This window comes from Euwallacea fornicatus, chromosome 2, assembly GCF_040115645.1.
Source record: "Euwallacea fornicatus isolate EFF26 chromosome 2, ASM4011564v1, whole genome shotgun sequence".
Classification (NCBI taxonomy): Eukaryota; Metazoa; Arthropoda; class Insecta; order Coleoptera; family Curculionidae; genus Euwallacea; species Euwallacea fornicatus.
In genome coordinates this window covers 7,546,871-7,574,322 of record NC_089542.1, presented here as the reverse complement: position 1 = coordinate 7,574,322, position 27,452 = coordinate 7,546,871, and the positions used below count along the sequence as shown (strand labels likewise).

General features: G+C 33.5%; 4 protein-coding genes across 6 annotated transcripts in view; 2 read left to right on the top strand and 2 right to left on the bottom strand.

Moving 5' to 3' along the window:
• LOC136350228 (uncharacterized) overlaps positions 1-4,310 on the top strand; it is a 31,137-nt gene extending 26,827 nt beyond the window's left edge. The window contains exons 2-3 of one of the 2 annotated variants that reach the window (XM_066301755.1): positions 2,864-3,679; positions 3,774-4,310. In XM_066301755.1, the coding sequence (XP_066157852.1) occupies positions 2,897-3,679; positions 3,774-4,091 (1,101 nt within the window). In that variant the 5' untranslated portion in view covers positions 2,864-2,896 and the 3' untranslated portion in view covers positions 4,092-4,310. The remainder of the gene's footprint in view (positions 1-2,863; positions 3,680-3,773) is intronic. The other variant, XM_066301754.1, reaches the window with a different exon arrangement.
• Positions 4,311-4,436: 126 nt separating this feature from the next.
• On the bottom strand, positions 4,437-18,060 carry LOC136350219 (transmembrane protein 26). The gene is made up of 7 exons (XM_066301738.1): positions 17,867-18,060; positions 17,089-17,251; positions 16,695-16,851; positions 15,959-16,052; positions 12,033-12,122; positions 4,960-5,328; positions 4,437-4,903 (listed from the first exon to the last, which is right to left on the bottom strand). Exons 1-7 carry the CDS (start codon positions 18,058-18,060, stop codon positions 4,588-4,590), a joined length of 1,383 nt encoding a protein of 460 aa, XP_066157835.1. The 3' UTR covers positions 4,437-4,587.
• A 1,605-nt stretch (positions 18,061-19,665) lies between these two features.
• Positions 19,666-25,597, top strand: LOC136350206 (sorting nexin-13-like). 2 transcript variants are annotated; one of them, XM_066301721.1, is made up of 13 exons: positions 19,666-20,040; positions 20,098-20,421; positions 20,486-20,727; positions 21,424-21,573; positions 21,623-21,795; positions 21,846-21,962; positions 22,016-22,289; positions 22,339-22,974; positions 23,038-23,180; positions 23,237-23,455; positions 24,644-24,811; positions 24,867-25,081; positions 25,132-25,597. In XM_066301721.1, the coding sequence occupies exons 1-13, from the start codon at positions 19,928-19,930 to the stop codon at positions 25,460-25,462; spliced, it is 3,105 nt and encodes a 1,034-aa protein (XP_066157818.1). In that variant the 5' UTR covers positions 19,666-19,927; the 3' UTR covers positions 25,463-25,597. The 2 variants fall into 2 exon arrangements, with proteins under 2 accessions (XP_066157818.1, XP_066157819.1); XM_066301722.1 differs by lacking the exon at positions 20,098-20,421.
• Positions 25,598-26,022: 425 nt separating this feature from the next.
• Positions 26,023-27,264, bottom strand: RpL8 (ribosomal protein L8). The gene is made up of 3 exons (XM_066301782.1): positions 27,139-27,264; positions 26,521-27,029; positions 26,023-26,337 (listed from the first exon to the last, which is right to left on the bottom strand). Exons 2-3 carry the CDS (start codon positions 27,017-27,019, stop codon positions 26,063-26,065), a joined length of 774 nt encoding a protein of 257 aa, XP_066157879.1. The 5' UTR covers positions 27,020-27,029; positions 27,139-27,264; the 3' UTR covers positions 26,023-26,062.
• Positions 27,265-27,452: the final 188 nt, after the last annotated feature.

Here is a 27,452-nt window from a genome sequence, read left to right as displayed (position 1 = left end):
AAATTTAAAAAATTATTAATAAAGAAACTAATAACAACAAAACATACTTAACAAGTATCAATTTACAAATTGTTCGAAATGTTTTCCACCACTACGAATACAAGCTCTGACTCTTTTGAGGAAGTTAAATTGTACTTTCTCTATACTTCTCTCGTTTTGTTTTATATCCGCAAATACATCCTCAATTCTTTGCCTTAAAAAGTTTTCATTCGGGATTGGCCTACTATACACTTTCTCCTTTACATTACCCCATAGAAAAAAATCTAAAGGATTTAGATCGGGGCTTCTTGGTGGCCATTTTTGCGGAGCATCATATCCACGACCAATCCACTTAGTAGGAAAAGTATTATTTAAATGTGTCCTGACATTTCTGGAGTAGTGGGCAGGAGCACCATCATGCATAAGCCACATTTTTCGTCGTGTTTGCAAATCGATATGTTCCAATACTTCTGGAAGTTGGTGCGTCAAGAAGTTTAAATAATGACCACCATTTAAATTTTGAGGTAATTCAACAGGGCCCAAAATTTTATTGTCTTTTTAATTTTAAAATCCCGAATGAAAACTTTTTAAGGCAAAGAATTGAGGATGTATTTGCGGATATAAAACAAAACGAGAGAAGTATAGAGAAAGTACAATTTAACTTCCTCAAAAGAGTCAGAGCTTGTATTCGTAGTGGTGGAAAACATTTCGAACAATTTGTAAATTGATACTTGTTAAGTATGTTTTGTTGTTATTAGTTTCTTTATTAATAATTTTTTAAATTTAAACCACTGCCTTTGCCAACAGAAAATAATAAATAAAATGAGCAGTTTGCAGTGTCTCATACTTAATCATTTTTCTCGAAAACTGAGTACGTTATCGGTTTTAAACCAGAGTACCTTTTTTGTGTATTTTTAAACAAACTCTAAGAAAATCTGATCAAATATGCATTTTGTCCACACACAAAAAAAATTTATGGAAAAAATTTCTAGGCCACTAATGTTATTTGGTTACCATAGCAACTAAAAATAATGTACTCATCAATAGTTGTTGCACCCGTCGGCCACATCTTGTGTACCAACTTTCAATAAAATCACAAAAGCCCTTTGGAAAAAAATAATAAAAATATGTTTTTCCAAACTATCATAAAACGCCCTGTATCTTTTTTATTAAGCATTTTTGGACACACATTTATATAGAATTTCTGGCATAAAATGATGTAATCTACCTTCTATATCAATTTGGCACCATAATTTAGAAACACCCTGTATATAGATCATTGGGATGTGCCGTATACTTTTTAATTTTATTTTTGGTTAAATTATTTAGGCGTTAAATTCATAAATTTTATTTTTTACAAAAACTAATTAATAAAAAAATACAAAAACTAAATAAACTGTAAGTACAGGTCTACTTATTGTGCCAATTAGGAAAGCAAAGAGGACACAAGGTAACATTACATTTGTCACAAAATGTTAACTGAAGACCATCGTACGAATGCAGTTCTCGCTGCATACTTAACCACCTGCATAAGCTAACCTAATGTCCCAATAAAAATTGTTTTCATAAACAAATTTATGTCATAAAGGTTGTTTATTTTCTGCGATCTATATATAGATCACTGGGCGCTAATGGGTTAATATACAGGGTGTTTCTAAAAGGTCTGTACAAAATTCTATCACAGATTTCTGAGGTCAAAACATGACGATTTAACCCAATTTACCTTAGTCCAAAAGTAGACTAAGGTAAAGGGACTAAGTTTTGATTTTTTTCGATCAAACTGTAAGAATAGATATGTAGTACATTAAAATTATTGTTCAAGACGTGCAGCGAACTTTAAGCTTCAAATATCTCAAGAAGGAAGCCTCGTAGAGATTTTTAACAAGAGACCTTTTTTCCTTAAAAAATGTAGGAAAACACAAGTTTAGTCATAAATAAATTTTATACCGGGTGATGAAAAAGTTATGCCCTTTTAAAGAGGGTTCATCGAGCGCTGACAACGCCCTCTACATTGTGCATCGAAAATGTAAACGGATTCTGATTTCTTAGCTGATAGCATTACCAACCAAGAAATGAATTTTTTGCTTTTTTTTGTTTTCACTTTGACGCCCTGTATTTCGAAAACCGTCCACTTTTGGACTAAGGTAAATTGGGTTAAGTCGTCATGTTTTGACCTCAGAAATCTGTGGTAGAATTTTGTACAGACCTTTTAGAGACACCCTGTATATGTTTAGCTTTGTTTTTGCTATTTCCACAAGTAATAGAATTTTTTTCAGTTTGGATCAAAACTTTGCTGTCAATTAACTGAGTTGGGAGGTATCTCTAACTCTTTCCGAGATCCACACCTTGCAATATTGACCACGTTTATTTCGTTTACGGTTATTATCGGAAAAAAATCTATGTATTAAGGAACGTAATTGCTCGATAGTTATAAGAGTTTGTACTACAAAAAGTGAACTTTTTAAAATCTAATCCTTTGTTGGGGTCGTCAACAGTGATTTCACTTGGTGGCTTTCTTAAAAATAATTGCAACAGAGTTGTTTTTGTATATTACAGTTCTCTACATGTTAAAGATATGTATCTTATAAAACTCTCTATTAAAGTAAAAATCATTGATTTTGTGTTAAATAAAAATTTCGTTATTAAACTCTCGTGAATTATGAAATTTATCGGAAATTGGTTACTCACTTTAATCGAAACGAAGTAATTGCTGAGATATTTTACTTCTCTCTGTACGCCTTGATTTCCCCAATGAACGCATATTAGTTAGTAATCTTCACCAGATGGTTTAACTATACCCACTATCGCGTCAGATCTGAATTTTCTACATGTGTTAAGCGTTGTATTATTGATTACTAATTATAGTTGTTTAATTTCCTTCCAGGGTCCCACTGAGTGATACTTCCCCCATTCAAGCATGTCCAAGCCTACTGTTCCAGGCCTTTGGGCCCATCCAGAAGTCTTGGTCCCGTACGATAACCAAGTGCTTTATCATCCAGCAGCGAATTCACTCCCAAGTTGGCAGTTTAGACTCGATCCTCTAATTGATAATCCCCCTGTAGTGGTCGATCCCAATTACTACCACCAAATCTCAATAGCTCAAGCCTTGAATTTAGCCTTCCATCTGCCACCTCTCTACCCCCTCAACGGGATAAGCAGCAATTTTCAACCAAGCAGCACATTTCCCTGTAATCTCACCGCGCTAAACAACCAGCCGACTTTGGGTGACAGCTTGATACTTCATGAACATCAGACGCTCCAAGTTGAAAAAAACGAAAATATTTCGGTTGGTGACGAAGAGGTAATTTTCGTCAAGGAGTACAAAAAGGACTTGCATTCGGAGAAGGACAAAAACGACATCGAAGGAGAAAACGCAAAGTCTGACGAGTTTAAGTATGCTTCGCCGAAACATCGACGTAATCCAGTGAGGAAAGCAAGAAGTGAAGTTGGGAACAGTTTTTTGAAAAAGGAACACTTGCTGGAGGAGGATTTTGCTGTTTTAGACGTGTTGGAAGAGGAAAATTTTGTGGAGTGTTTAGACAAGACGGGCAAACAAAAGAACGAAGGTGGAGAGGGTGTGACAGAGAAAAAGCCACCTAAAGGGTGGCCCATTAATGTATTTGAGAGACCTGAGTACAATCCTCTAACTAACAAAATCGAACCATTTGATTATACCATCAGAGAGATACAGAATAAACAGGTAGCGAATAAATTTTGTTGATTAAGCGACGAAATTAAATTAAAATTAAAAAATTAAGCGAAAAAATTAACGAAGATGAGCTTCCATTTTTTAGGTTAAAAAGAAGTCGCGAGTGGAAACTTGTGTCAAACCCAAAAAGTCGAAAAAGAAATACTTCACCAGGATACGGAAGCCCAAAACGAGCAAACCAGTGGAGAAAGTACCTGTCCAGGAACTGTCTGACTTGGTTACTACCACTTTTCATATGGTTGGCAGATTTGTAAGAGATAACAAGGAAAATCTACAGGGCGGCTCCAACAGCAACTTTAATACTCTAATTGGAAACCAAGCTACTTTAATGGCCTTAGTCAATGGTAATTTCGACCGCAAAAACATGACTGAGAAAGTTAAGAGCGCTTTAAAGCAGAGCTGATTTTTTTATTGTAGAGGCATGTAAATTTTTTTCAAAAGTCATTATGTATTATATTTTGCGTTAGACTTCGTATTACTGTTTCCTGTGAATATTGTTAATTTCTTTTGTAATCGTCAAAAAATAAAAAATAGGTATTATACCTACTGAAGAAATGGAATTTCGAGACGCATCAGCATTGGTTAGGTATAATATATGTACGTATTTATTGCTTAACTAAAGGTCTTTAAACTATTTAGTGAACTTAAACTTCATGTTTTCGAAACGGAACACCCTGTACATTTGAATATCGATAAGGGATCATGATATAAAAAATGTTTTGTAGCATACAACAAGATTTCTATTCGTCCACCTAGTCCTAAATTACAGTCCTATTAGTTCTATTGACTTTCGCTATAATAAGTCCCTCCGAAGCCACCCCGCAATAAATGAAAAACAGACAGCAAATAAAGATGAAAATATACAAGCAAAAAATCGCCATAATGGCCAACTGATGGCGTCATTCGGACGAAGGGTCACTCGTGGTGACTGAGAGAGTAACTTCGCGAGAATACTTGCGCGTCTTCTCGAAACTTCTGGAACGTTCTTTGCTTTTCGACGGCCAATATTCTTCGCTCTCGGACCCCTCTGATAGAATTTCTTCAAGTTTCTTACGTCCGCGTGTTTCATTGTCTGTTCTCCTCAATTTTTTCGGCTTCTTCGTTGATTCTTCCAAGTCACGGCTTTTGGCGCGCGCTTTCTTTTGATGACGTTTGTTACTGGTATGCGAACTACCGGTGGAGTATCCGGTGTCCTTTCTTAAGCTTTTGATTTTCCTGCAAAAGATCAGATGCTTCAAAGTACTTCTGACATGAATTTTTCACTTAAATACCTTTTAGTTTTAGGCGCACCATCGCTCTCTTCCTCTCCTTCAGAAAACCTATCGAAATCAGCAATCTTCCTTCCCCTACTCTTGCTCCTCTTGCTTCCCTTTCCACACATATCCCCCTTAGAAATTATGGCGATATGAGTCAGTTCCTCGTCTTCGCTCTTTTTCTTGGTGTGCTCGCTGTGCACCACATAAAGTCGATAGAGCTGCAGCAGGATCACCAAGGTGTTCTTGCAGGTGAAGAAAACGTTCATGTAGGAGATAATTTTGAAGTGGGTTATCAACAAAAGTCTGAAGACTAGGAAAGGGGCGTCTTGTAGGGTGATATTGAGGGCGATGCCCCACACGTCGATAGTGCAACAGCTCTCCGATCTGGAAAATTTCTCAAATCCGGGAAATTCGGATTTTCCAAAATTCTAATTAAACGATTTACGTATAAATAGTGGGCTTTACTATTATTTCAGTGTTTCGTGACGGTCGTCGGAGTTAGGAAAAGCCGTTCAGCGCTATTTTAAGATGCGAGATTGATCATTCATTGTAGAAAAATGTAAATATTCGGGAAATAATTTTAATTTTTCATATAATGCTGTTTACGTGATAGTAGTCAAAGGTTTTTTTAAATATGAGTGTCGATATTGTCGACGCAGATATTGAATGCCAGAATTTTAGTCTGATGACGGGGCTCAAATCGGGGAATTCGTACAGTCATTACTCACTAAGTATTTCAATGACAAATACCGACGCTTATCTCGCTCAATAAGAAACCTTTTAGAGGCCTTTATTTCGAAATTACAAATTCTTAATTTGCTTGAATTTTTGAGGACACATGTAGAATTTTGATTATACAGGGTGTTTCCTAACTACGTGTAAAAAATTTAAAGGCGTAATCCTCGAGTGATTTTGAGTCAAAAATGTCTAATAAACATATGTCCGCAAATGCCTTGTTTCCAAGATACAGGGTGTTGACTGAAAGACGTTGAAAAAGGTTTTAAAGGTTTCTAAAGGTTTGGTGGTATTTACTAACTTGTTTATTGTTAGTTTTTTTGCTACTTCCACTACTATAAACAAGATAGTCAGTGTGATTTTGGTGTTTTACTCTCTAAAGTGAAAGAATTTAGTTCTGTATCCCAAAAATCAGATTATACCTCAGTTTTGAAAATTTTTCAAATGCCTAATTACACTAATCAAGAAATGGCCAATATGGTTTTTGTTTACGGCCTTGCTGATGGTAAGTGTTTGGCAGCGAGGCGCATTTACATGGAAAGGTTTCCAAACCACCAAGCTCCCAACAACCAAACCTTTAAAACCTATTTCAACGTCTTTGTGATACAGGATCTCTTATGAAAACTCCAGGAGGAGGAAAGCCAATAACACGTCGAACACCAGAAGTGGAGGAAGAAATCTTAAGACGTATTGAAGAAAACCCCGGAACAAGTACTCGTAAAATAGCTGCCGTTTTATATATTAGTCATAAAGTAGTGTGGACTGTTTTAAAAGAGCAACAACTTTACCCGTACCACATACAAAGAGTACAAGCCTTGTTACCTCAAGATTATCCTCCACGTATTCAGTTTAGTCAATTGATCCTACAAAAAGTTGCATTAGATCCACAATTCCTTTCTCGTGTATTGTTCACAGATGAAGCGACGTTTTCCAGAAGTGCAATTATCAACTTCCACAATAATCACATTTGGGCTGATGAAAATCCTCATTCAATTGTGGACGAGCGGTTCCAACATCAATTTTCTCTAAACGTATGGACCGGTATAGTTGGAGATTATTTGATAGGACCCTACATTTTGCCGCATCATCTTAATGGAGAAACATATTTAAATCTTTTGCAAAATACTTTGTCAGTTTTACTGGAAGAAGTACCTATTGCACAGAGGCTTCAAATGTGGTTTATGCATGACGGTGCGCGAGCACTTAAATGCAACTTTCCCAAATAAATGGATAGGCAGAGGTGTCCCAGAGCCTAATCAGTCGTGGCCAGCAAAGTCCCCTGACTGTAATCCTCTGGACTTCTACTTTTGGGGTGATCTGAAGAGACTTGTCTATGCTGTCCCAATATACACTCTAGATCGACTTCAGGAACGTATAATTACCGGATGTGAAACGATACGCAACACAGCAGGAGTTTTCGAGAGAGTGAGACAATCATTAACAAGAAGGATGGAAGCGTGCATTATGAGTAATGGTGGTCATTTTCAACAATTCTTATAATTAATCATTAAAGCATTCCCCCCAAAAATTGTATTTTCTAAAATTCAAACACCCAAATTGAGTCATTTTGGAAATAAAATCTCTTTCTTGTCACATTTCAACACCCTGTATCTTGGAAACAAGGCATTTGCGGACATATGTTTATTAGACATTTTTGACTCAAAATCACTCGAGGATTACGCCTTTAAATTTTTTAAACGTAGTTAGGAAACACCCTGTATATCCTGTTGTTATTACCTATAATTTCTAACTCAATATGCGTGCTCTGAAGTTTTTCCTATACGGAACCTTCTACAAACTTTCGTTTGGCAGTTACCAAATTTTAAATTTGCGTAGTTTGAATCATCGAATGGTTATACACTTTGAGCATCGATGATGCCCTGTTACTCCCACCCCTCAACCTCCAAATAAATTTTCTAATTTAAATAATATCTTCAGTATATTAACGGTAAATATTGAGGCTCATCTTCACCTGGAAGAGACTTTCTAAGGTCTTATTTCGTTACAAATTTGTCCACCTGCTTGAACCCTCGATCTCATGCTTCAATGCTTTCTCATTAAAGTGGCGAATTGAGGTCATATTTTCAGTATTCTGTTCGTAGATGTACAGGTTTATCTCTACTAAAAAGGGATATTTAAAATTTTTTGTTTACGAAGTAATAAATTTTTAAACTTGTTTAAATCTTAAGGCATGTATTTGGCGTCTTGGTGAAACCCTATTGCTGCCGCCAATGCGTCTAACCAAAAAAAAAGAAATTACTATATAGTTTCGTTATTTCAAGGGTAAATACAGGAAGTTTCCGTTTTAACCCTCATAACTTTAATAGCACATTGAACATCTAAAAATATTGTCAGTTTGGTAGATAAACTACACCCCTGGCCAAATTTTAGTGTACAATTAAAATATTTGCAAAATTTAGTAATTTTAATATGTTATTCAAGTTTTTTCGGTTTAACACTTCGCTTACACACTTTTAAGAAAAATATATAATGCCCATCACTTATTTGTGTATTAATCTTTGACAATTCAAATGAGAATTGGATTAATAAATAAACACTAACAGATTCCTGGTCAAATTAAAGTGCACATCGCATATTTTATATGTAAACACGAGATTATATTTTAAATCAGTCTAGTTCTTTCCTTTTATGTGAAAAGAACAAATTAAAAATGTATTCTTTCGATTTAATCACTAGAGCTAAAAAGGATGTTGAGCGTGGTATGAGTTATCGTGCTGTTGCTGAAAAATTTCATCTGTCTCATTCTACAGTTGCAAAAATGTATAAAACGGATTACAATCGAGTGAAAAAGAAGAGAGGACCCAAATCAAAGTTAAATATGCGAAGCCAAGCGCGTATTAAAAGAGAAATTCGCCGGTTAGCAGGAGAAGGTGAGTTGGTGACTTCTCGGAAATTAAAAGAAAACTTGCAATTGGTCGCATCTGCAAGAACCATAAAGAGAACTCTTCCTCAAATGGGTGTTAAATGGAAAAAAGTTCACAAACAAATTCCTCTCACCAAAGCCCACCGTGAGTTTCGAGTGGCAAAAGCTCGAGAGTGGTTATCTTTAGGAGACTTTATCTGGACAAAGACAGTATTCACCGATGAAAAAAAATTCTCAAAGGATGGTCCTGATAATGAGTATAGTTACATGGAAGATAGATCAACAACATCGTTTTATCGCCCAAAACGCCAAATGAGAAGTGGAGGGGTGATGATTTGGGGAGCAATAACTGCTTCAGGGCATTTTCAGCTGGAATGAATCTCTGGAAGAATCAATAGCCAAGGTTATTTAACTCTTTTACGGGAGAAAGTTTATTCGTGGATGACATCATTGTTTCCAGATGAAGATTTTTATTTTTTACAGGACAACGCACCCGTTCACTCTTCCAGAGTCACAAAAGAAGGGTTATCACAAATGGGATTGAAGGTTTTTGATTGGCCGGCGCGCTCTCCAGACTTGAACCCAATAGAAAATTATTGGCGAGCACTCTCTGGGGAAGTGTACAAAAAAGGAGCATACAACTCTGACTCGGAACTATGGGAAGAAATTTTAAAAGCAGCGCAGAAAGTTAAAATAAACAAACCCAACCTTTTGAAAACTTTGTGTTGTTCTATGTACCGTAGATTGTTGAAAGTCATTGAATCTAAAGGAGATTCAATTAATTACTGATTTGTTTTAAAAATTCATGAAATTGAATATTTTTTAATTTGAAAAAAATGCATATTTTGTTGCTGTACACTTTAATTTGGCCAACTATCACTTTCTATGTAATTAAAATGTATGACTGTTGTGTTAATAAAGAAATAAAATAATTAACGAATCAAATTTTTGTTTCCGTCCTTAATATAGAAATTATACAGCAGTAACCGTCTCATTTTTCTATTTCTTTTTGTAAAGAAATCAGCTGTACACTTAAATTTGACCAGGAGTGTAATATCCAGTACGACTTCCTTTCGCAGATATGGAGGTTTTAATTTAATTTAAAAAATAGAAAATATTAAATTTCTTTAAAAAGAAGTAGAAATTGTTTAACGAAATGTTCGAGGTGTTGGCCTCTATGAACGATACATATGTTTTACTGAAAAAAAAGTGTTTAAAAGTTTTTCAGTGGTGTGCCTACCTCCATGTTAGACGACATTTTTTCAGAAAAAGTGCTAAGCTACTGGTATGGATGATTTTAATTTTTTTTACTTGGAAACGATGGGTCGAATGAAAAACTATTGCTCCAGAATTAAACGAGGAATCTAAGAAAAAATTTTACTTTCAGAAAAGCTAGTAGATATAGGCACGCCACTGGCAAAGGTGAAAAATATTTTTTCTAAGTGAAACATATGTGTCGTTTATAATCATCAAGATCTTCAAAATTTTGTTAACGAATCTTTAACCTTATTTGAAGAAATTTGTATTTTGCATTTTTTAAATAAAATTTAAGCTCTGTGTATCTACTAAATGGAACCTGATTGGACGTTGGTTTATATGGCAAACTGATATTATTTTTGGAAGTTCAATATCCTATTAAAGTTATGTGGGTTAAAATTGAAACACCCTGTATACAGTCTATTCTCTATGGAAAAGATGTATTGTAAAACTTTTCACTTGAAAACCATAAATTTTGAAACTGGTTTAAACCATTGGGAATACATTTAAGTCGCAGTGATGACTTTATTGCTCCCACAATTTTCCATTAAAATTAAATAATATCCTTCATATCGGTATTTTATGTTGTATTACTCTACTCCATATAGGATTTTGTTCTGATTGCGGAAGATCGCAGCACTGTAATTCAAATACAATTTAAGTCAAATTTTCCTTAATGCTGATTTTTTTGAAACAGGAAAATAGCCCATTTGTTATTTATACCTGGAACTGTCCGCCTACCATCCGGCTTGTAATGAACAAGCTATAGCATATTTATGTCCAGAGTCTATACATAACTTTCAACAGTAGCTTATATTAGCTATATAGCGTACATTGTTAACAGTCGTAAAAAAAACTTTTACGCAAATACCAGGATTGGTTTTCAAGCTGTTTTTCCTTTATTTCATGGGTCTATCTGGGAATGAGATAATCAATATATTTTATGTAAGAGTTGAGTTCATGAGTCTTGAATCTATTTAAAATCAAATAGAACAAGAGTTCACATATGGAGTTTGGACTTTATTCGTAATTATTACTGTAAGCTATATTCGGTTATGTCTAAAAATATTTTCAGAAAAGCTCCATTGTGACGACAAATTTGAAATTTCCCAAAAACAATATTCGGTGAAAAACAACCTTCATGTGTTCTACGATATATATTTTTTGTATATTCCCGCACAAAGTTGAATTTCCCAGTATTTGTTTAAGCTGCCAGATCCATAACATTTCACTTTATTATTATTGTTATTATTTCCGAAAATTTTCCTGAAAACTTGAATGAAAGTGCGTAACAAACAACGTCCTCATTACCAGTTATACCTCACGGAAATAATCGTGTTTGTTTTCTTTGTACGTAAATGAAAACGCCTACCCGACGTCGATATGGGTCAGATGAAAAATATCAAAAAAGCAAACTTTAATTCATAATTTTTTTTGCATATATTAATCATTTTCTATTCGAAAATAAGTAAACGTTCGAACGAAGCTTGCTCTGGCTGGCCGTTTTGAAGGTTCACGTGCGTAAACACGAATTTTTAATATCAAAAAATTTATGTTTTTACTGCTAAAACTGTCATTTGCCAACATTGTTCCTGTGTGGATCAATTATATTCAGCGCCACTTACTTACCCCGCATGATATAGCTATCTTTGTTTATCATATGAGCTTAAATGCAGATAAAAACTATGATAGACCTGATGTCTTAAATAGTAAAATGGAATACAATTTTATATACGTCTTCCTTTAAGAACATATACCAGAAAATGACGATTATTTGCTCCGCAGTATTTAATATTGACTTTACGCCTTAAAACGCTGGAGTCAAATAACAATTTAAATGGACAAAGTTAAAGATTTTCCGTCTATTTTTAGAATTTGATATTAAATATTGTTGCATTTTAAAAATTGATGTTTATTTTTCTTTTTTGAGCCAATTTCCTTCGGATTGCTACCGCTAACGTTTATTCAAGTTACCGCTAAGCTTACAATTAGAGCTTTAATTCTGGAAAAAATTCAGAAATGAAAAAATATAAACTTCTTGAACTTTTGTAGAAAATTCAACACAAATTACGAAAAATCTTTTTCCTCCGCATATAGATCGAATAAAATGTTTACGAAATAACAGATTCGGCCTTTCATCAATTGATATTAACCAAGTGACTCAAGTTCCACGAATCAAGATATCGCTCACAAAAATTACTATTCCACTCACTTCTTTATTGTAGATCTTGTCGACATCAATCTCGATTTTCTCGATTTTGTAGCTGTGAGTACCACTGTGAATTGCATTAAACTCCATGACCTAAAATCAATAATATTCCATATATACAGGGTGTCCTCGAATTACGTGGCCAAAATAATACCGCAGATTGTTTGAGTGAAAATAAGTCGATTTAACTAAACTTCCCTCAGTCCAAAAGTTGATAATTATGGAGCTACAGGGTGTTAAAGTTGAAAAAAAAAATCACATTTTCTTTAATATCTTTCGATTTCTTTGAGTTAATTTCACGAAATTTCATATTTGAGGGTGTTTTAGGATAGGAAATTCAAATTTATTAACGATTTAGTTGTTTCTTCTAGGGGGCGCCACAAGCGACCATTAGGACACATTTAAATCTCTGTAACTTTTTCGTGCCACGGTGTATATTATTTTGGTATTTAAAAACCTTTTTCCCTACCTTTTATACTTAGAAAAGGTATACTTTATTGACGTCGCTAGAAGCAACGGTTTTGGAGAAAAACGCATAATTCTAATGCGCTGCATATTTGCGTTGGCGCTTTTAAGTAAATAACTCAGTTGGCTATGTTTTTAATTGACATTTTAACACTTGAATTTGTTTCTCAAATGTCAGTTTTTTTATTTAGCCCTCAGTTTTTCTTGTCAGTTTCGCTTTTTGTTCCTGTAAATATCCATAAGTATGGCCAATAATAATTTTATTAATTAGTAAGTGTTATTCTCGCTTGTTGTTGTTTCTTTGTTAATTATTATTTTTGTTTTCTATTTAATAATATCTGATTTTGAAAACTTATTGTTATACCTTTACTAATAATTATTTTTGAAAAACTTAATTTTTTTTAACGGAAAATAATTTTAAGGTAATTTGCATGCATCATCAGGCTTAGATGCATTTTTCTCCAAAACCGTTGCTTCTGGCGACGTCAATAAAGTATACCTTTTCTAAGTATAAAAGGTAGGGAAAAAGGTTTTTAAATACCAAAATAATATACACGATGGCACGAAAAAGTTACAGAGATTTAAATGTGTTCTAATGGTCGCTTGTGGCGCCCCCTAGAAGAAACAACTAAATCGTTAATAAATTTGAATTTCGTATCCTAAAACACCCTTAAATATGAAATTTCGTGAAATTAACTCAAAGAAATCGAAAGATATTAAAGAAAATTTGATTTTTTTTTCAACTTTAACACCCTGTAGCTCCATAATTATCAACTTTTGGACTGAGAGAAGTTTAGTTAAATCGACTTATTTTCACTCAAACAATCTGCGGTATTATTTTGGCCACGTAATTCGAGGACACCCTGTATACAGAGTTCGCCATTACTCCGGCCTTGGATCCTGGTGTCTTTGTATAAATATCAATATGAAATGTTTAGTACAGTACTCATTTATATTGGAAAGCTGCATGATTTAATAATATTTTTGTTTATACAGAGTGTTCCGTTTTCGCTGGGTAACATAAAGTTATAATATTTTAAATAGCAACACATAATTTGTTTTATGCCATTTGATAAAACCTTAATTTGGAAGGAAAATACATTAAACATTTTTCAAATTGGTTGCGACCTTACCATATTAGAGAAATTTCTTTAAAAATGCAGCATCAGAAAAAAATTATTACAAAACTGATATTTTTTGAAATTTGTTTTTGTAAAGTAGTAAATGAAATTCAGAGGTACTTAAAAACTTTAAAACATTTTTTTAATGCACCATACCTTTCTTGTATAAGAGCGCTAATTTGCAAATTTTACAAATTGCTGAAACTCGTTTTTTTTAAATGGTACTCATGATTTTTTTCAAGTCCTTCTAATGTAGTTTTTAATTCTCTATTAATTTGCAATAACATCTTTTCATCTAACATTTACAGTTATGGAGATGTTTGCAAAATTTCAATCAAATTGCAACAGGCATTATTATAATCCAACAGATTTATTCTAGTAGGCTTTGCTTCTATTTAACAAAAGCATAAATTACTTATTTCATTTAGTTGTCATATTACCTGTCACTACCTTCTAATATGGCAACGTCGCAATCAATTTAAAAAATGTTTAATGTATTTTCCTTCTAAATTAATGTTTCATCAAATGGCATAAAAAAAATTATGGGTTGGTATTTAAAAAATTATAACTTTATGCTGCCCAGCGAAAACGAAACACTCTGTATAAACAAAAATATTATTAAATCATGCAGTTTTCCAATATAAATGAGTACTGTATTAAACATTTCATATTGATATTTATACAAAGACACCAGGAACCAAGGCCGGAATAATGGCGAACACTGTATATATACACTAATGGACAAAACTAAGGAAACTTTTCAAATATATAAAAATAAATTTAATTTCACCCTGTACATCATTTATGTGTATCTTATTTACTTCTGAGGAAATATTTATTTAATACGTACCATATACATTTTTTTAATTTTCAGTGATAAGAATAATGTTTCATTATTTGTTTATTTATTGGGACAAATCTAAAGAAACTTTTTGGCAAAACACATTATCGGTTGAATTCTATTTTGCAAAATATATTCATATTCACCACAGGGTTTGAGTGCTACAGTGTTTGCTATAATATTTTGAGAATGCCTACTGGAAGGTATTTATCTCAAAATTTACAATCAAAAATTATTGGAGCTTTTCAAAATGGAACAAAGCAAGCTGATATTGCAAAACATTTTTCTATTCATAAATCTGTGCTATCCAAAGTTTTAAGTAGATACAAGACTCGAGGAAACGTGATTATTTGTAGACGTGGTGGTGGTAGGCCAAGAAAAACCAACAAAAATCTAGACAGACAGATAAAACGTATAGCCATGAAACAACCGAATTTGTCTGCAAGAGGAATTTTAAACGAATTGGGTGTAGACAATCTAAGTTATAAGACTGTACAAAGGCGATGTAATGAAGTTGGCATAGTAAGCAGACGACCAGCTAAAACCCCCTTTATTTCTTCAAAAAACAGAAAGGCCCTACTTGCATTTGCACAGAAGTATTTACATTGTGATCAGACATTTTGGAAAAAAGTTTTATTTAGCAATGAGACAAAAGTCAATTTATTTGGATCTGATGGGATTTCATGGATAAGGCGACCAATGGGCAAAAGATATGACCCAAAGTATACACTACTTACCATAAAACATGGTGGAGGTTCAGTTCTTCTCTGGGGATGTTTTTCGGGTTTTAAAATGGGTCCAATTTATTTTATTGATGAAAGAATGGACAGATTTCTTTATCTAGACATTCTTAAAAATACAATGGAACCATTTTGTGACGAAAATCTGCCCGTTTCTTGGATATTCCAGCATGACAACGACCCGAAACACAAAGCGGCAATAGTTACTTCCTGGCTTAAAGAAGCAAAGATTGCTATTTTGGACTGGCCAGCGCAAAGTCCGGATCTGAATCCAATTGAAAACTTATGGAGTCAATTAAAAGTTCAGGTTCGGAAAAAAAATATCTCAAATAAAGCAGATTTAAAGCAGCCATTCGAGAAGCATGGAGAGACATGGATATGTTGAAAATCAACATCCTTCTTGAATCAATGCCAAAAAGATGCGCAGAAGTCATTGCAAATAAGGGACATTCTACCCATTATTAATTTATTTTGTTTTTTTATTGTGATATGTTCAAATATTTGTTGTTTTTGAAATAGTTTCTTTAGTTTTGTCCAACCTATTTTTGCTTTTTTTTGTTCCTTTCTTCTTGGAGATATTCAACACATTATTATGTTAAAAACTTTGTTATTTGTTAATTAAATACTTTTATAAAAATATATGATTTGTTTCAAAGGTACTAAAAATATATGTGCATATTGAAAAGTTTCCTTAGTTTTGTCCATTAGTATATATATATTCATTAGAGCAACAGTTAGTTGTTTTTAAGTTAAAATAGATACCAAATGGCCAAAGTAAGCAGCACTAATATGGGCTCACTAGCGATTTTATCGTCTTTAAAGGAGTCGAAGAACTCGATTATATCAGCCGCAGTTCCTGAAACAAAAATGTTATTACCTGATGGCTAAAAATAGAAATCCAAATCATATTTTGCAAAGTTAAATTTAGGGAAAATGTTGTGTTTTTCAACATTAATTTCCCATTAAATGTTCTATAATTAGAGTTATAGAATTCTTCAGTTAAATTTATCAGCGTCATGGTTGTAGAGGGGATTTTAACGTGGGTTTCGGCAAAAAATTGTTGGAAACTGACTCAGGTTATGTGAAAGGCGATTTGCAATAAAATCGGTAAACAAAAAGTAATTTTAGTTGTTTATCCGACGGGAGTTTCTCACTTCCGTCCTGCTCATAAATAACGAGTGGGAAAAAAATTTGGCACCGGTCGGCCTTCATTACGTGAATAATTTCCAAATTTTATAAATACTTTTTAAACGAAGTTCAGCCGGTGGTGCGTAAAATTGCTTAGTGATTTTTTATAGTTATTTTTAAGTGAAAACTATTTTAAAAATTCGCCTTGCTGACAAAACTAGTTGACGATTTGAATATTAAGTATATTATATTATAAAAGGCAGGTATTTGGAAATTGTGGCCACCATTTTGTCGAGAATATTACAAAAGCGAAAATATTTTTGCCTTATTATGTATATCTATTATATGTGAGCTATTGTAATTTACCTACCGATATAAACTAACAACAATTGGCTTAACTGATCCCGGGTGAGGTCACCTTTTGGCAACATCCATCTGCCAATAATCAGAATTAGCATTAAAAACTGTTCGATTAATGTTATCCACGTTTCTGTGCTTAGAGATATCTCTGGCAACTTTATTCCTACCTGGAACATCAAAATTTTAGATAGCGCTAAAAATACTCCATTACAAAATCAGAAATGATATAAATTTTTATTATGATAATGCGACTAAAAATGTTAGACAATTAGCACAAAAATAATTTCATAATTATGTAGTTGATTATTGGATAAGCGATTCTGTGTAATAATTATGCAAATGGGAATTCACATAAGTTTAGTCCACATATTTGTGAATGAATAAAAATATGACTAAATCCTTACGCCGATTAAATTGTGTAAATCTTTAAGTTCACTATCCGGAGAAAAATTGATGGGTAAATCCAGCTCCTCTTTCGCTTTCATTCTCTTGTCCACTTTGTCTAGTTCCAGAAGCCATATGGCCGGCACTATACTAGCCAGATATAAAAATACTGAAGGGCAAAACCTAGGAAAAAATTCTTTAGAGACGTTCTTAATACAGGATTAAGTTAGACTTAAAAATATTGATCTCCCTGTATACCTAAATGGGTTGATATGCGTGAGGCCATTAGAAAGCCATGAAAAGGAGAAGTTAAACTTAAAATGAGGCCCAAATGGGCCGGAAATTGCTTTATTGGGGACAAAATTTGCGAGGTCTCCATTAGGAGATCGTTAATCATAGCAGTTATGCATATTTAGCAAATGTGAAGTATTATGTTCATTGAATTTTTGGGAGAACGAACAAAACGTTTAATTAATATCTTTAATGTATTAAACCAAAAATTTTGCTTAAAAGCTTATAGGGCAGGGACGCCAAAAACCTTATTACCGCGAATTTATTGGGGTCTTAGTTGAAAATGGATATCACTCTTATTCATGGTTTATTTTATATTTTAGGCTCGTTTTAATGGTTTTTGGCAACAACACACGTGTGCATAAGCATGACGATATTAAAAACTCAAAAATGTACTTTCGCTAACGCGCGAAAAGATTGTTATTAATCACCTTCAACATTCAAAAAGCTCTCTCAGACTATAAATTATTTCTCTGACAAAATCATCTTCCGTAACTTGAGACTTACCACTTCCACTCCTGATTCTTCTTTATAGTTAATGTGAATATACCTTCAAAGAAAAGTAGCAAAATAGGCGAACTTAGGTACCAATAAAACGAATTTTTCTTGAAAATGGTCACTTGCCAAATACCGATAAAACCGTGGGCCGCGAAAACCACCCGCGTAATTATGGCCTTAATGGTAGCGATGAATCTCGCCATGGTATAATCGACGCTTCACCCCATTATGAATTGACCATTTTGGCGTTTTTACACGTTTTATAGGTGTCGGTGCGCATCTTTTCGGGGAAAATCCCGTTGAATTGGAGGGTGCATGAAATATACTCTTGCATCGTTTTAATTCGGATATATTGTGGGAAAAAAAAGGTTTTAAGTGTATCAGAAATGCTTAAATATGCTTTTTTCATTAAAACGAATTGTAAATTAGGCAAGCTACAAAATGAGGGGAATTTTGGGACATTTTATTACAAACGTTTAAAAAACATAAAAAACAATGGTGTTCGATTGCATTCCGTGCAGGGTTACCATGATTCCCACTTCGGAGCTTAAACAAAAATATATTGAAATAAATCTGTTATTGTTCTTTTCCATAGATAAATTGAACTTCTTTGATAAGTTTAGTTTGTACTACGTCCGTCCCTGATAATAATTTATTACCGCACATATAAAAATACCCTCGAACAAAATCAACGAAATGAAAAATGCTCTGTTGAACTTGAAGACAAAAATAGTTTTCACGCTATTTTGATTGAAATTCCGATGTGCGGATAAGCGAAGTGAATAATTAATTGTGAAACATACACTTTTAGAGTGAAACCATATTTATAAAAATTTTGAATATCCTTTTTTATAAAAAATATAGTAAAATTTAAAAAAATTAAACGAACTTATATTTAAATCTCATAATATACCTTGAAATTCAAATTTAAATTCAAAATTGAAATAAAAAAAATATGGATATACAGGGTATTTACTAAATGATGGTATTAATTTCAAGTAGTGATTCCTTGTCACATTTTGTGAAAAAAATGCTAATAAACGTATGTCCTATCCTCATTCGTTTTTGTAATACAGGGTGTCAAAGTTTCATTTTTTTTCCGTTTTGCATAAATATTTTCGGATGTAAGGGCAATATCTCGATGAAATCCAATATTTAGGGGTTCTTCGAGAGGAGAAATTCAAACATAAAATCAGTTTTGCCGCAATATGTAAGGGGCGCCACCTACAGTAATGTCCTTGTGTTAACTTTGCCCTAACGCTTTTAAAACCCTCTATTTTGACTTCTAATAAATTACATGTTATTCCTCCATCAATTCCTAATAAAAAATATTTACTTGATCGAAAACCTTCAAAGCAATGGTTTTCGAGATATGGACGATGAAAAATTTCTTTGCACATCATTTCATCAAAAAATTAATTTATTAATAAATATGTAATAATAATCTTCTACTTATCGCAGTAAACCGATATCATATTTGAATTTCTTGTCTCGGAAAGCTCCCTGACTACTGAACTTCATCCCTTACGTCTGAAATTATTTATGAAAAACCTAAAAAAAAAACTTTGACACTCTGTATCACGAAAACGAATCAAGATAGGACATACGTTCATTACGTTTTTATTTCATAAAATGTGACAAGAAAACATCATTTGAAATTAATGCATCAGTTAGTCAACACCCTGTATATCAAATGACGATTTATTGCATTGATGCCATGTTGTGACTTCTATTTGAAAAATAAATCCCATTAATGACTTATGACTGATGGTAAACAGATGTTTCTATTCTTTTGTTTACTTTTAAATGTCAATTCAGCTTTGACATTTACTTATTTTGATGTTAAAAAAATAATAATAATAATTTAATTTAATAACAAATAGAAGATAATAAATAAATAAAACTAATATAATTTCACTTATTTGAATTAGGCATGTTCATTAAGATAAATGGCATTCAATTTAATCATTTATTAATACAAATCATTTGATAAATTAAATAACCTTCATACTCGACAGCGATATTACAGAGAATATATTTTTAAAATTTTATTGTGATACTGTATGGGAGATGGAACCCCAAATTACTGGCTGGATTGGCCTGATTGTGATAGTCTTTATAAGTACTTTTAGTGTTTTAGGCCAGCTAATAAGTATCTCTAGCTTAATAGTTTTTATCCTTGGGTAAGTTCTTACTTTAATATTAATTTAATACTAATTGCAATTTAATATTCATTGTAGAGCTTTCTCACTCCTCTATCTAAAACTAGGCAACGTAGACAAATTCTACAGTAAGTGTGCAGGGAATCCACTCACAACTAACTATCAGAACGAGGGTGGTTTAAAATTAATTAAAGCCCTACTAACAAGCCCAAAGAGAGCACCAAAAACAGACAGTCGCGTTACTGGAAGTGAGCTTATTGATAGTTCCTTGCAAGAAATCTTAGGGTACATTGTCAGAGATTATGTACAACCTTGGTATAGTTTAATTTCAGTCAATACAGAGTTCCCTCAGGTTACAGTTCGAGAAACAGCACAAACTTTTGCGATTAATATTTCTAACAGGTACTTATATTTGGTTTTAATCCCTTGTTTGACTACAGAGCCTGCTATGTTTTGTTTTTTGTAGAATAAAGGAGGTTGATTGGATACCTTATTTAACTCAGCAATTAGTTGATGATGCAGCTACTCATTTACGGTTATACAAGCAGGCAAGGACAAAAATGAAATTGCATGAAAAGAACCAGGATATGAAAAACTCACCAGTGAGAGAAACAAAATCTTCTCCAAGCAGAAAGAGTGGACATAAAAGGAATAAAAGTGAAACTGATGTTTTTTGGTATATGGGGAAAAATACTGAATTTAAGAGAGGTGAGTATTAGACTAAATTTATTTGCTAAGAAAGTAAGAACTCCCAGAGACACACATAACTTTATCAGCTCACTGAATAATGTAATTTCATTGTTGTAAAATACCTCTCATTCAAATCCATTGTTTTTGCATTGATCTGTCTAGACAAACCAATATTGTGTATGACAGTGGTAAGAAGTACGTCCCAGACTCAAGTGGCAGTCAGCAGAAGCGTCTGCCTGTCCACACACGCGATTTTTGTGGTGTTGGTTGTACTAACTGATACAAAAGTATAGAATTAGATTAATGTAAGTGAACTTCTAATTTGGCAATATCAACATCTCGTTTGAAAACACCTGCTTTATAGAAAGATGTTAAGTAAAAATTCCCTTTTAGAACCATTTTTTTATAGTAAATTTTATCCTCTTGATATCTTTCTATGTGAAGCGCTCAGTGGTACAATTAAGTAACGCGGCAAAATCATTGCTATAGGTGAGTTGTGGTACAATGAAGCCGTCTACAAAAATCCTAATAGAAGCAGTGTAATTGGTTGAAATACTATAACACTTGTACATATTTAAAATATTCCTTTAAGGTAATAAGGAAAATTGGTTACAATTATGTAGAATCACCGTGTCTGTACCTACAGTTCAATTTACTTATCCTTTTTTGATGAACCTAAGTATCTTACCAAATATAAAAATTTTTCACTTTCAGATACTGACAAGACTGTGGGTAACTCAAAATTATACTTATCAGAGACCAAAAATTACTCCCTTGAGGACCATTTTTTTGATCTAGAATTTCAAATGGAAAAAACTGAGGTTTGTCGAGATGCTATTTGCACCGATGTTACCAATGAAAAAGGTACCAAATCCTGTGAGTCCACACTCATATGTCCAATAAACACTTTTAGAATTTTTATCTGAGATCATGGAAGTTCTACTTTATATTTTGCTACCAGATGAGGATTTTCAATGCAAACCCCTTAGATTTTTGTTAAGGGATATATTTTCTAATGGGGTCATTTTGCCTTTGTTCAATTTAGTCACAGACCCTGATTATATTAATCAAGTCATTTTTTCTATTGTAAGTGCATTCTCCACAAAACCTTATTTCATTTAATGAGATTTTGTCAGTGTTTAAGAAATACTCAAATTTCAAGTGAAGTGTTCCTGACAACCATAAGATTAACTGAAAATGAGGAGGAGCTTAAAAGCACTAAAGACTTAGTTGAAAGTGAGGTTCATAATTTGGTATGTTCTCTATAAATCATTGGCTAAAATATCATTTAATCTTTATTATTCAGAGGTCTCGTGATGCTGGAGGCGAAGACCTGGCAATTAAACAACAGCTGGGTAGTCTTTCTTATGTGATAAAACTAATCAATGCTCGTCTGTCTAAAGTTGAACATTCTTCAGATTCTATAGATTCGCTTGAAAACATTCCCATAGATAAAATTAAAACTATAGATTTAAGCCTGGAGCAGATACTTAAAGATAATTTGGGACTGTCATATTTCATAGATTTTGTCTCTAGTCAAGAGAAGCAGCTAGATTTATTTTTCTATCTCAATATTGAAGGTAAATCATTAAATCTGATTTAAATACTTTTTTAAGACATTTTTTCTAGGCTGGAAGAAGTCGGTAGGCAAAGAACTTGCGGAACTAAAAACTTCATTAAATAAATCTTCAGAACATTCTTCAGCGATTTATGAATGGGTACGTTCTACAGCCCTCAGCATCTATGACCAATTCCTAGGAGGAAAAAAAGAAGAGCGCGTTCAAATAAACGAACATCTATCACAAAATTTGCATTTCAAAATTAGAAATTTAAATGAAAGACCTTCAGAACATTGGTTTGATAACGTACATGAAGCTCTGCTGGAGAAAATGGAGAGGGAGTGTTTGCAACCCTTTAAAAAAAGCAAAATTTATGTGAAGCTTTTGCACGAGCTAGACTTGGTTCCTCAAGGTTTCGCTGAAGAAGATAATCTCAGCTTAAATAGTGTGGAGAATTTGGAAGTGGGGGAAGGTAGTGCCAAGTATAACAATAATTTTTTAACAGTGGAGCCTCCTTCGAAGCTTGCTTCTTCAATGAAGCATGTGAGATCCTTGAGTGATGTCACAATGTTTAAGAATGAAAATGGAGAGGCTGTGTTTAACCCTCATACTTGCAAGGAAAATATTGAATCCAGAGTGGAAGAGGAGAAAAATCTAGAGTTGAAGACTGGCGATTTTGTTCTAAATGTGAATATTATTGAAACAGGTATGTAAGGTGGTCAAAGATAAATATAATGAAGTTTACGTTTTTTTTTTAATTTATTCCCAGGAATTGTGTGTGAAAAAGGCAAAACCTTCGGCATATATGCAGTAAGAGTAAGTCGGCAATATTCCACGGGATATTTGGAGGAGTGGCATATTTATAGGCGATATAGTGACTTCTACGATTTACATACTAAAATAAAAGAAAAAGTAATGTTGCCAGAAGTATGAGATATTATTTCATGAAAAGACAATATTTTCTTCAGTACTCGGGTCTCTCAAAAATCGCCTTTCCGGGCAAAAAAACATTCCACAACATGGACCGAGCAGTATTAGAGCGCCGCATGAAGATGTTGGGTCATTACATGAGTGAATTGTGCCAAAATCATGTGATAAACGCGCATTACGGTCTCAGGGAACTGTTGATGACGTTTCTAGAGCAGGGCGACTATGACCGCGTGACTGGAGGACCAATTTCTACCACGGTAAATTTCGAGAATATTTTTTATTCAGAATTCTCTAAGAATATAATGTTATATTTGCTTGATAAGGTCTGATAAGGCCTATTAATGTCTACAGTGTAACAAATGCTATCTAACGTGCTAAAAGATATTTTTTATCACGTTCCAAATCGGCATATATAATATGTACCCATCCGGAATAGACCTCATAAAATTTTCAAATGCATGACAGTCACCAGGATATTTAATAGGCCTTAAAAACAAACTTTAGGTAGGTGTTAAACTGTGGCGCCGAATTTAAAGTTTCTTGATTGAACCTCATAATTACTACCGTGATGAGGCAGAGGCGTCACCATCACATCGAGATATTATAGATTTGATTGTTGGCTATTTAGCAATTTAATGCCAAATCGGTAAAAAATTATTCTCAAATTAATTATGTGTAAATTAGTTAAATTTTCGATTGTTTTTTGAGACTTACCCCCTATCCCAAGTCTTATCGTAAGCAGTGTCAGATGTTCAACCTGTGCCCTTCTCTTGGTTTTGGCATTTGCCTAAAGCTAAACTAGATGTACAATTGTTATCAATTCCGAAATCCGTTCCAAATTTCTCTTTTCTGTAGCCTGCAGTTTGAACTAACCTCGGCGAGAGGGGGAAATAAAAAGCGAGACAAAATTATATTGCTAAAATTAACTAAAATACTCTAAATATCTGGATTGATTCATATATAAATTGATCGAAAGAGATCAAAATTTTCAAGGTAAAATGTGTAGTAATAAAACATTAAAATTTATTCGCATATTGAATTAAATACGTTGAAATAAGGTCTGTTCTATTTTATTCGAAATTACGTTGTAACGTGCTAACGATTCAACACTGTTGGTGACATCTAAACGACATTGAACACAACTATACAAAGTATACTCCATATTAAATAAGGATTTTGGAAACGTTAAAGTTGTGGTACCTCATACGACTTGAATATAACAAACATATGCATGAAATGTAACTAAGAATGTTCCAGAACAGATACTTTAAGTCCCTTTTAAATTCTTTACGGATTTCAGCATATTCATCCTATCCTTCTGTGCGAGCTTTCTCTAATTGGCCGGTAAAAGGCTCTTTTGGATTTTGCCCTCATACATCTAATGTAATTGATAATAAGGCCTAGGAATATCTAACAAATATTTCTTATATTCATTTAATTACTAGATAAACACGCTTGTTAATCCTATAAAATCTGGAATGAAGAGCATAAAAAACATGCCTGAGCAGCTAATTAACACCGTAGATGAAGTGGTAGGGGGATTAACCAAGGTGTTTCACAGCAAATCTGGAAAACCACCCGAAACTAGTAAAGTTGGAGCTTCCATAGAAGAGGTAATTTCAAAGCAACACGTAATAAATTTTATTATTATTGTTTTCTGAGTTTCAGACCGACGACAACATTCCACTAAGAATAATGCTGCTTTTAATGGACGAGGTGTTCGATTTAAAATCCAGAAATCAATGGTTACGTCGACGAATAGTCACAATTTTAAGACAAATAGTCAGAACGATGTTCGGTGATATTGTAAATAGGCGAATCTTAGACTACGTTTCCTATATTACAAGTCCAAAAAACGTGGCCTATTATCTTTATATCTTCAAGTGAGTTTAACATTGAATCACTGTTTGATAATGTTTAAATTCATTTCTAGACAATCCTTCTGGCCAAATGGCGTAAGAAACGACAAGAAATCAGATAGAACTAACGATACGAAAAACCGGACACGGGTTGCAGCTAAAGCAGCTTTATTATCTTGTCTTTCAGATGAATTGAAACACGTCATAGGCTCGGACACAACTAGAAGAGGGTTGCTGACGATTTTTGATCTATTTCAGCGGCCTGTACTGAATCGCAGACTGCTTTACATGCTGTTAGAAGGGGTTATGTGTACTTTATTCCCTGAGAAAGATTTACCTACTCTTTTTAAAAAATTGCACTCGAAATCGAAAAGGCTTAATGTACCGCATAATATAAAAAGATAATATTTTTTACGCTATAAAATATTTTAGACAAAGCTGCAATAAGGATTTTAGCACACTCGATCGTTTTATTATTTTTTATTGTTGAAGAGATTTAAGTCATACTTGTTTAGTTTCTATTTTTGCATTTTTATTTTAATATAAAATATGGTATAAATGAACAATATTTACGGTTATTGATCATTTTCACCGTCACCTAAAGTAGTCCCAGAAAAACTTTCGTTCTGAGATTTGATGCTGAAAAATCTTTAATCAGAACCCATATTATTGGATCAAGGTTGCAGTTTTCTTTATGATAATTGAAGTTTTTCAATTTTTATTTTAATTGTAGTGTTACATTTTTTTCCCCAAGGAAGACAAACCTAATTTTCTGATCATTATGAAAAGACTTTGTAGTCTGACAAAGTTTGGTACTTGGTTTTACATTGTTGTCAAAATTTCATTAATATCTGACTTATCAGTGTTGATAAAATTTCTTTCAAAAAACATCATTTAAACTGGCAGTTTATTCCCATTAATACTACACAATATTTAGGGCAGCAAGCAAATAAAATCTCATCAAAAACTTTAAAAATATCAAAGTATATTTGCCAGAAATACACTCTAATCTTCTTTCTTGCTCTCCACTTTACCACCACGAATACGTCCGGTTCTTCGTGCGGCGATGAGACCCACTTTACGACCAGCTGAGGTACCCCTCTTAACTGTTGAAGCTTTACCAATGTGTTGATGGTTACCACCTCCGTGAGGATGCTCCACAGGGTTCATGGCAACACCACGTACCTTAGGCCAACAGTTCCTCTTTACTTTGTATTTGTGGTATGCTCTACCAGCTTTCAGAATTGGTTTGTCAATTCTTCCACCACCAGCAACAATACCTTGAAAATGAATTGAGAAGTATTTTGGGCCAATGTTAAGGTTAATGTGGATAAAAAAAAATTGTTCAATCAGAAAGAGCCTCTAAATGTTCAACATTGATTTTGTCAGAGTGTAGGTATGTAGAAATCATCATATCAATATTGTACCCTTCAGTTTTTAATTTATCGAAAAAATACACTTACCAACCATAGCTCTGTTATTTGAGGGAATAACTTTCTTAGCCCCTGAAGGCAGTTTAACTCTGGTCTTTTTCGTGTCATGATTATGGGCGATAACTGTGGCATAGTTTCCAGAAGCTCTGGCCAAGCGACCCCGATCTCCAGTCTTCTCTTCCAAATTGCAAACAATGGTACCCTCAGGCATAGTTCCCACAGGCAAAACATTTCCAATTTGCAGATTAGCCTTCTTTCCACAATAAACAAACTGACCAGTGTACATTCCTTCAGGAGCAATGAATAGCTCTTTGCGGGTCTTGAACTTGTAGGGGTCTCGGAAGTGTACACATGCTAAAGGGGCTCCACGACCGGGGTCATGAATAATGTCTTTTACTACTCCCTTGATGTAGCCATGGCGCTCTGCGAAGTCCAAATAACGCAACTTAGGGGCTCCTTTACGTTTTTTGGTGTGCGATTTGAATACAGACCCGGCACCCTTTCTTTGGGCTCGTATGACCCTACCCATGGTTTTAAGTCTGAAATAGAATTATGGGTTATTGTTTGGAGGTTTTAGGAATTAGTTTATTGTTTTAAAAAATAAAAATCCCTTTAGATGGTAAAAAAAACTTAAGATTTAAAACGTACCGAGTTGTTCTTCAGGAAAACAACTTTAGGAAGAGTTGTTGCTGTCAAATGTAAATGTCAATCACTTATTATTTCAATGATCAATGACATGACAGCAAAAATAAAGTTGGATGACAGAAGGAAAATGCATTAATGTGCAGGTCATAGGTATGACCAAAATCTAAAAGTTGTGGTCACTTCGTATTATGAACCAGAATTTGCAAAAAAAAACTAGAACTTTTCTCCGATTAGAATAGTGAGATCTGGTACTATGTAAATATCATACGGAAACTTCGATTAATTTTATTACTAATTTTTTTCTTTGTTTAATACGA

What these genes read in the sequence shown, in the direction of transcription:
- LOC136350219 (XM_066301738.1), bottom strand. Translation starts at nt 18,060, where the DNA reads ATGGCGAGATTCATCGCTACCATTAAGGCCATAATTACGCGGGTGGTT. An exon ending in ATTTACACAATTTAATCGGC is followed by an intron (nt 16,852 to 17,088) that starts GTAAGGATTTAG and finishes TTGATGTTCCAG; the next exon opens with GTAGGAATAAAGTTGCCAGA. An exon ending in CTGCTTACTTTGGCCATTTG is followed by an intron (nt 12,123 to 15,958) that starts GTATCTATTTTA and finishes TATTGATTTTAG; the next exon opens with GTCATGGAGTTTAATGCAAT.
- LOC136350206 (XM_066301721.1), top strand. Translation starts at nt 19,928, where the DNA reads ATGGAACCCCAAATTACTGGCTGGATTGGCCTGATTGTGATAGTCTTT. An exon ending in AAAGTGAGGTTCATAATTTG is followed by an intron (nt 21,963 to 22,015) that starts GTATGTTCTCTA and finishes TTTATTATTCAG; the next exon opens with AGGTCTCGTGATGCTGGAGG. An exon ending in TATTATCTTTATATCTTCAA is followed by an intron (nt 25,082 to 25,131) that starts GTGAGTTTAACA and finishes ATTCATTTCTAG; the next exon opens with ACAATCCTTCTGGCCAAATG.
- RpL8 (XM_066301782.1), bottom strand. Translation starts at nt 27,019, where the DNA reads ATGGGTAGGGTCATACGAGCCCAAAGAAAGGGTGCCGGGTCTGTATTC. An exon ending in AAATAACAGAGCTATGGTTG is followed by an intron (nt 26,338 to 26,520) that starts GTAAGTGTATTT and finishes TTCATTTTCAAG; the next exon opens with GTATTGTTGCTGGTGGTGGA.